Genomic DNA, 9914 nt, shown 5'->3' with positions numbered 1-9914 from the left:
CAAATTAATGATGGACACATACTCATTACAAATAAATGTCTGCTCAATTAAAAGCAGTTACTTGAGACGACAAGCAAGCAATGTCAGCAACATCTGCGCACACAGACCAGTTACAAGCTGTTATTTTCAAGCTCTGACCACATCAGCAGTTCAGGACACTTTGCCCCAAGTTCTTTGCCAGTATGCACTTACAGCAGCTGCTGATTGATGGGATCTGGGATTGACGACAGCTCTCCAGTGAGTAGCTGGCTGCCATCTCAAATACTGACTGCCCCCTGTTCTTCTATACAGACACAAACACCTATAGCTTGTGTCAGGGTCAATTTCAGTTGCAGTTTTAAAATCAGTGGCCGTTCGTTCTTGGGTCAGAGGTTGTTATGTTGCTAAGGTGACAAAACAAAGTGTAAGTACATACACCATGTGGATTCAGGCACCAAAACCTCTAGAATATACCAGAAACACCTTTGACCCCCGCATGGCAGCGAAACCATCTTTCCATTCCCCTTACAAACTCAGATTTGTTTATGTCATTTCATATGTGGGGTGTGTTCCTCACGCACATGCTCAGTCCATGTGTATGTAAATGAGCATACATACTTGGGATATACTGGGTATTTGCTCCTCTCCATCTATCTGATCCCTAGAAAGGATCAGGAGTTTCATGTGACAGGACCATCCCTTTGGGTAACCGTTACATCCAACCAAAAACTTGCACATTCTCACCCTCCCTTCACCCCCACCTCCCGCACTTTCCCCCCTCCTCTCCCACTCATTTGGAAGTCAATAAGAGTGACCCTCCAGAGATGCACGGGGCACTATTACAAGACCTCCTCACCTGATGCCAAACAGCACGGTTAGAAGTAAAGGAATCATGCCCGTTCCCAAGAAAGCAGGTAAGAAACCATCATCACCTGAATCTCTGTGGACCTGTGAGGGGACTTAATACCGCGTGCTATGAGAGTGAAAGCATCACCTGTTTGTCATTCATCACTGAAACTGAATTACAATTAGTGTCTCTAACTCCATTAAATAAAACACAGGTAAGTCATACTTACTCTAAGTTCAAATCTCTTATACATTGTTTCTGCGCTTCAAATTTGGCAACTAGATCTGAATGAAATAAGTGATTTTTGTTCTGCTTTTGATTGCTCATTACCATGTGGCCTCTAAATTGACAGTTCAGTTTCTAATTCAAGTCACCGTTCAGATTTCATAGCCCTTTTTCTTCTGTTTCATATTGAAATGCATTTTCAAATGATAACTCTTATCTTTCTATTAGCAGTATTAGAACATTTTCATATTCAAAATCATAATTGTTACTTATTTGATTCTTCATTTACTCTCTCACTGTGAAAGACTATTTCTAAATGTCCAAATGTCACATTAAGATCACATCAATAATGGAATAACTACAGACCATTCTTATTTTATTCAAAGTGTCACTGCTGGAGTTAGTAACACTTTATTACTTGTCACAGTGTTTTATTACCAATTTATTATGTGGTTTATTTGTGGTTTATTAGATGTTGTTAATTTACATCATACTGACCATCCTTGTAAGTCCGCTCCGAGCCAAACATCCTTCCTCGCCTCAGATTCTGCCAGTTTTCTTTGGCCCATTAATCATGTCAACAAAGTGCATGAAAAAGCCCCCGCCCTTCCCCACTCAGGCAGTCATGTCTTCTTCTGCACTTGTGCCGTCGCTTACCCTTCAATGTCATCCTCATCTGCAATATCAGAGCTCATATGTCTGTCTGTCTTCCTCGTTTCTCTCACTACGCAGCATGATGCCCATTGCTTCATTCTCTTTCTGTCACTACTACAGATAGTTGCTGCATATGAAGATCTATTGCCCCTCTTGCTCCTTTTAGATATGTCAAATCCATGCTCAGTGTTTCCTATTCCATAATATTTTCCATAACTCAAACACCCTTCTGTCTCTCCCCTATACCAACTCCCAGCCCAAATGTTACTAATCCGTCCTCTGGCAGCTACAGTAATGAAGTGTGAAATGCTGCACAGTAATTCAAGTCCCAAAATGTAAAAGCCTTGGTTTTATAAATGACCGCTTGATTCTGCCATTATGTAACATACGGCACCCGGCCTCTACACTTTAACTTCTACTTAAGGAATTAGCACCATAAAATTTTTACTTTGTCATCATAACTGAAAGATGCTCTAATAAACTAATGTCATTAGCTAATGTTGGTTGGATAAAATACACTAAACACGATTGAACAGCGTATTTAATGTGGTTTTAAAAAGCTTTTTTAAAGGCTTTTCCGCTTGAATTCTTCCTTTTCCTCCTTCATCCATCTGCCTCTCTGTGTGTTATATTTCCCTTCCATCTTAACCTCACATGTTCACTCATCATTCGTAGGGCTTCCGTCCAGGGAGCCTTGACAGGAACCAGAGGGATGAGCCTGGGCCCACGCCACCTCTGCTCATCTCTCGCCCTGTTCATCATCTCACTATCTTCTGATCTTGCTGTCTCAGTGGGATGTTTTAAACCTGATCTGCACAGATAATGTAGCTCTGTCCCACTGAGAGGGGAATCTGGGGGGGGGGGGACAGTCCACCTCGCGACTGCGTCCAAGACAAACATCATCATGCAGCATCGGGACATCCAACGTTGACCTTTCAGAGGGGGGGCAGCTGTTGAGCTGTTCACTCCTTTAAACACTTGCTGGGGAGGATGAAACTTGTGTTTTCTATCCTGTCGCTGGCATGTTTTCATACCAAAATCTGTCTCACTGAGGATCTTTCATCATTTTGAAAGTTATACACAAATCTGGCTCAGTTACTTGTCAGTTCTTGCTGAAACTCCGACTGCTTCATCCAGATATTCATCCATTATTCCCAACTTGATCCATGAGGCGTCATTTTTTTATGATCCCTCTACCCTTAAATATCTTAAGCCTCACACCTCACTTTTACACCCCACTCTGTCTCCTCCATGTCTCTATTGCTGTGATGTCAACTCATCAATCTCTTTGAGTATCTGTTTATCTCTGCTGGGCTTTCCTGTTGATCCTGCTGACCGTGGACAGGCATCCGCACGGGGTTAACCTCCACAGAGCAGCCAGAGAGCTGGCACATCTCCAGTGACCCACCTCACTTACTGCTAGCCTGATATCTCACTCCAAGGTTACTTGAGGCGTTCACCTCATGCCTCTCAGATAGAAGCCAAAAACATCTTATAGATATGAAGATGAATTTATTTACAGTGTAGTGTTTCTCCGAACATCTTTCTTCTAATCTATCCGCACTAATTTCTCTTAATGCCTTGACTAAACCGCAAGGTATTTCTGTCATCGTGTTTCACCTGCTGTGTTCCTTTATGGACGAGATCAGGGACCGAGGGGAAGAAAGACTGATGAAGTGATCTGTCAGCAACGCGTTTCTGCTTCACCAATTTCCAATGACGACTACATGACCTTAACTCTATCCCTCTCTCCCCTGCCAAGTCTCTGCGGCTGTCCTCATACGCTCTGTTCATCTGCTGTTCGGTATTATGTACATAGACGAACAATGTATGCAGACTTACTTTTGAAGTCATCCAGCAGGCTTGCTGCTTAAGTCAGCAAGAACATGTAGATAATATCCACACTCAAATCTGGTCTGAAATTGGAGCCTAATCCTCAGTAGGGTCCAATTAATATTTCTGCATGCCTGGTCAATTATCAAATTTTCTGTTCTTAGGGGCTTAAGTCAGATAATTGTATTCCATATAATGGTCTCCTGCATAATAATAATAATGTATATATTTAGATTTTTTATTACAGCACACAGTATTTTAGAGCTGTGAATCTCTGCCTTAAAACCCATCAGTTTTAAAGTTGGCCCTCTTACCCTCTGGCAACCCCACAACCCCCTCTGGACATCATTCAGGTAAAGACCCCTGAACCCCTTCAATCACATCCGATGTTTGCAGATGTTATACCAGGCTCCCATTTATCCTCCTGGTTGTTGCTGGCATCCTCCCTAGCTGAGGGTCATGAAGGCTGGATAGGTTATGTTTCCTCAAGCTTAGGCATGTGCCAGGATTGGCCATCCCACCTGGGAGAGCGGACTGTCCTCCTTAGGCACACGGGCGCCAGCACAGCTGACAGACCAACGGTCGTATTTAACCAGGCTCCCATTTATACTCCTGGTTGTTGCTGGCATCCTCCCCAGCTGAGGGTCATGAAGGCTGGAGAGGTTATGTTTCCTCAAGCTTAGGCATGTGCCAGGATTGGCCATCCCACCTGGGAGAGCGGACTGTCCTCCTTAGGCACACGGGCGCCAGCACAGCTGACAGACCAACGGTCGTATTTAAACAGGCGTTCATCAGGGTTATTCAGTGCATTTATATTCATGTTAATAATCTAATAACACCATATAAAGGCTGAACTTTTGGTTTGTCATAAAATAAAATATACAACATACAAATTCAATTCAATAAGGAACATGGACATGCAGATACACAAAACACACAAATACATATGAGACAAAAAATGTGTTATGAACAAAGTTGAAAAATAGGAACACAGGATAAGAAATCTAAAACTTAAAAATATCTTATTTTCATCAGTGTAATTTATCTAAATACATCTACTCAAGTACTACACTAATACATACACTTAAGTATCTTATACTCCTTTTACTTCTACTCCAGTTCATTTCAGAGGGAAATATTTTACTCCACTACATTATTATGAATGTTTAAAATACCCAACCACATAAAACAGATCAAATCAGCTCCACCTCAACCAACTAAAACAGTGAAATGCTACATTCACATGAATTCAAAAGTAATATTAATCCAATAATATAATGGTGTAACACTCACTAACTCATTTAATCCCTTCTTATCCTTCCAAACTGCAGGTACCAAATCACTGACAGTTTTACAGTTATTGCTGCAAAAACAACCCCAAACTATGCGGCACTCCAGCAGTTCACCACAAAACAGCTAGGCCTTGTTCAAACCCACAAATATCTATTATACACTTTTAATAGAGATGCTAATGTTTCCAAAGACATGGAATATGTTCAAGTACAGAGATAAATAGATAGATAAAGATATGTAGAATATTCCCATTTCCAAAAGCCATCTTTGGTTTAAATATTTCACTCAATTTAATCTATGTATCTTCAATGAGCTGATTTAAAATATATGTGTAAAGTGCTACCGTTAACATTAAAGGGACATTTTATGTAAAAGCTAGTGGTTAGTGTTCACAAAAATAACTTAAATTAAGTATAAAGTAGATACAAATATAAATTAAATTAAAGCTGCATACGCAGGCGTTGGCGCGGGACCTCGCCCTCCACGCCAACTCGCGCAGGGGCTTGCTGCTTGCGGGCGCGGTCACTTGCCGTCGTAACACCGCTGCGTTACCACAAACATGGAAAGTTTCACGCAAATCAGGATACAAAAGTCGCTATGCAGCGCTTACTGCCCTCCCTGTTGGCCAGTAGGTATGGCGCTATTCACTAAATCTGTAATCTGTCATGCGTAGATGTGTTCAGGGCCGGGAACTGTTATCAAAACGGTAGTGGAAGTTGTCATTGAGCATGCGACCATGTACACGGAAGCGTTGTCTAGCAGGACGTTGTTCAGGGGTACTGGTCGAATAATGACAAGTGTTGAATGGCCAATTCGGTAGAATTCGGACACGTTGTCACGGGCAACGCGGTTAAACGTACAAGTCAACACAATAGCAACATACATCTTGAGTTCACCAGTGTGTCGGTGAGATTGCAGTGATCGAATTTGAAGTCAATCTGATAAAATCTGTAGGAGGAGTTAGTTAAAACAGAAGCCCTTAAATGCCGGAAATGGCATCACAGTTTGAGATTCGATTCAACCTGGCCAACTTTGATGGCACGCCACGGACACGCCCTTCAACGTCAATGCACAAATAGCACAACTTTTAATAAGCAACATACTTTGATTGTACTGATCAATTTTGAAGCAGATCTGATAAATTCTCTAGGAGGAGTTCGTTCAAATACAACGCAAAAAAACGCTGAAAATCACAGCGAAATTTGTCCACGTTGCCTTGCAATGTTATTTTGGTATATGCTTTGTATACAGCAAGGCTCAAATTCTTGGCAAAAAAGCAGGAAATGTGGGTTTTTACCCCGCGATAAAATTGATCAACACCAAGTGTGAGCGTCACCATCAAGTAGCATCAACTCTGATATAAAATCACAAGACACTGTTTTCTTTGACTTTGTCATTATTAATGCTTGCCCATGACATATTCCATGTAACGAATCACGACTAAATCTAGTCCCTTATTCCGCACAGTCCAGAAAGAAGACGGTTTGCTATACAAATACCAAAGCGCGAGAGCCACTCTCGGGCGGAAATTCAATGGAATTCAATTTAAATGATGACCAAACTGGTTACTGAATCCCTTACCTTAACATTAGGATTTATAGGATGAGGTGTATACTACATTTCTTATCTTTCAATAGCTCATCAGTTTTGTTGATGCTTTGTAATAAGACCAAGTATGGACGCAGGTAGCATAACCCTCCTCTTTTTGGCCCATTTGGCACTGGTAAATAGAATATTTATTGAGGCATTGCAAAGAGAATATTAATATACCAGGATTCATCATTAATCGCATGTGCCAAACTAACAAAGACAAAAATGAGCATACGAAAAATTAATATACATACTGGGTAGGTTACGAACCACTAGACATGCATTATATACAATGTAATCAACATACATATAGATGTATATGGAAGAATTCGATCAACAAATATATATATCATAACTAATACATGTCATATCGTTACTCACTTATTAAGCATCAAGAAAAAAATTAACGAGACCTTAGATTTCGAATAAAATAGACGAGAATGAATAGACCAATATAAACTCATACTTTTTATCTCAGAATACAACGAACTGATTCGCATAACATACACATCCTTTCTAGAAAGATAAAAAGTTCTATATCTAGCGCCTTCCTTATCAGTAATATTTGATGGATAGAGCGCTCGCTTTTTCCTTTTTTTAATTTTCAGTTTGAGAACATAAATTACCCTGCATGCTCCTCAAAAGAGTAATGTTTCTTCCCTCCTAGCGAACAGAATGTTATTATGTATTAACTGAATCTTTGACTTCGAGTTACTTTTAATTGAACCTAAAACTATTGAACATTGAACCAAAAGGACTTGGATTCAATATACAGATTGTTTCAGATCTGATAACATGTTATTGAGCCCCAACCACTGGAATGAAGGGGGAGTAGAAAAAAACAAATCTACAGGATTGAACTTAAATGTGGCTTTGTGGCATTAGCAATCAATGACTGAGCTGCATGTCTATACTGACTATTGACAATACAAACAAAATCCTGTATACTGAGAAGTCAAATAGTGGATGTAGTTCAACTCCAATTTCCAATGTGTTGTAAATCGTAGCTGTAAAAGTTAAATGGCCTCCTCAGCACCTGTTTTGTGTTACCTGGTCTGTGGTGTGGGATAAGTTTGAATGTAAGAATGTAAGAATGTATGTGTGTGTATGTTTAGGAGTTCTTGTGCAGATGCATGGTACAATACTATGACATACACTACATCTAAATTACCAACACAACAGTGAATCTTCAAATGACCCAGTATACCAGGAAGTCTGCTGAGGCTTTTTTTTTTCCTCTGCTGCAAGAGAACTTGGCCTTTATTTGTAGCAGGTTTATATTAGAGATGGCTTTGTCTTCCTGATCTGCTCAAATTTAAATGTGGCTTTGGTGCTATTTACTCTTAGTGCACACATATCACTTTCATCCATGTTTACTTGATGTCTCGATACATGCAGTATAATGTGAGGTATAAAGTCACGTCTTACTACCCCTACTCTACTTACTACTACTTACTACTTTAATTTATATATATGAAACAGGAAACCCCTATTTGCTATGTAATTATAGTGGAAAATGACGTCACCTTCTCATTCTGGTTGATCCCCGAGAAGTGTTTGTTTACTTTTTTAATTTTTTATTTCAACCAAATCAGAGTAGGTGATTGTTGGAACAGTGGAAAGACTAACAAAGACTGTTTTCTGTTTCTGTCCACTTTGAATTAAATTACAATGTTAAGAAGATATTTTTGTCTATGGAGTCTGGTGGCAAGTGACTCAATTTAATTAAGTTTTTTTTGTATAGTGCCAGCTCATTACAAAAGTTCTCACAGGACACCGGGCGGCTGTGGCTCAGAGGCAGTATTAAGGACCGAGCCAGCCGCCGCTTGCTGATTCTTTTCTTTTCTTCTTCTTATATTGTTTAGCTTTGACTGCATTTTTTGCCCCCTGGAACATATACGAAAACCTCCAATTTTAATTTGCAAAAAGTTGGTCAGGCCATGGGGTGGAAAATGGGAAAATTCCATGCGTCAAATTTCCGGTTTGCCAACTGGTGGGCGGCTACTATCACAAAAAACCGCGTTTAGGCTAATACTCTGCAATAGTTTGTCTGCAACATACAAAAACCTACATCCAGCCCGCGTTCAGGAATGGAGCTGAATCTCCCCCATATAGGCGCACGCCCATTCCCGCCTATAATTTTTTGTAGAGCGCAAAAAATGTCCAAAAAAACTACTTTTTCATGTTTCTCACCATGCTTTGTCCTGATTCGCACGGAATATCTCCCGCGAGCACCTGGGGACCGCCTGGCCAACAAACATGAATTTGAACATTTTAAATTTCAAAAAATAAAAACGCTATAAAATTAAAACTTCCCTGTAGTTTCGTCAAAAAAAGAAGCTGTAACCCAGTTCTCCACATTGGTATGCTCCGATTGACAACCCAGCCTTGGGGTCCATAGTTCCTCATGTCTCCGTAATGAGGCATCGTGCAAAATTTCAACCATCACCACTAGGGTGGGCGCTCTTTAAAACTGGAAGAAGTTTTTAGGATCTCCGGCAATGGGCACGTGTGATTTAAACTGGAAAACTGTACGATGCTTGCCATGGCTTCCCTGAGGCTCCCTATAAATGTCGTCAAGCATCGCGCCATAGGGTGGCGGGCTCTGGTGGCATAGTAAAAATCACTGGTGCGGAGACTGTAATAGTTAGTGACAAGATGGAAATTCACAGGGGCACGTGTAGAGTTGCGTGCTTGTAGCTGACATACGCAAAAAATCGGGTGTTGTGTGCATGTAGCGCCCCCCGCAGGACAAAAAACACAATCTAGCACCGCGTCCATGACATTTCATCTCGATATGTACGAAACGATTTCTATTAAGGAGCAGCGTGTAATTTCTACAACCATAGATGGGTTACAAAATATAAGCCCTCTTTAATAGGTAATTCCCAACCCCTTATTAAAAACCCCGACGGGAAGTCGGCCATTTTTGACATGTTTTAATTTCACTTTTTTCAGGTTGAGAGTTTTATTTTTCGCTTGTCGTATTTTGAATATCTTTCTGCTCTCTCCTAGGGTATTTCATCTCTGATCTGGCTTATTCTATAGTGAATTGGTCGTATGTATGCAAGTTTCAATTAAAAAATTAAATAGAGTAGCTTGATGTAACCTTAAGTTAGTATCAGCTATTGTTGATGGAACAATAGATGTATCTGTGTGTATAAGTGTTTTGTTTTTGTTTCGCTGAGCGTCGTGCCGTGGGCAAACATAGCGTGGACACATAGTGAATATTTCTGTGAGATAAAAGAGTTGCACATAATGATTATCAGGGGAATTACATGTTTTTGGTATAACGGCGAAGAAACTCTTATTTGACGAAATCGTCAGTATAACTTAAGTTAATTAAAGAATGAGTTGAATAATCAGAATGTACTGGCTTACAAATAAAATGATGAGTTTGGTCAGTACAGACCATCAACAGGATTAAAGATTGTAACTGAAGTGTTAGTTTAATGTGGATGATTAGTCTGTAGTGGAAGTATGTGGGTCAATG

At 40.3% G+C, this 9914-nt stretch overlaps 1 protein-coding gene across 2 annotated transcripts in view; it reads left to right on the top strand.

Annotated features, from left to right (window-relative positions):
* Positions 1-756: 756 nt before the first annotated feature.
* Positions 757-9914, top strand: part of zgc:195001 (uncharacterized protein LOC567531 homolog) — a 13705-nt gene continuing 4547 nt past the window's right edge. The window contains exon 1 of one of the 2 annotated variants that reach the window (XM_035655768.1): positions 757-893. In XM_035655768.1, the coding sequence (XP_035511661.1) occupies positions 839-893 (55 nt within the window). In that variant the 5' untranslated portion in view covers positions 757-838. Of the gene's footprint in view, positions 894-940; positions 1041-9914 lie in introns of those variants that run through there. The other variant, XM_035655769.1, reaches the window with a different exon arrangement.

This window comes from Morone saxatilis, unplaced genomic scaffold, assembly GCF_004916995.1.
Source record: "Morone saxatilis isolate NCDOM2014 unplaced genomic scaffold, NCSU_SB_2.0 Contig14, whole genome shotgun sequence".
Classification (NCBI taxonomy): domain Eukaryota; kingdom Metazoa; phylum Chordata; class Actinopteri; family Moronidae; genus Morone; species Morone saxatilis.
This window is presented reverse-complemented; position numbering and strand designations above follow the sequence as displayed.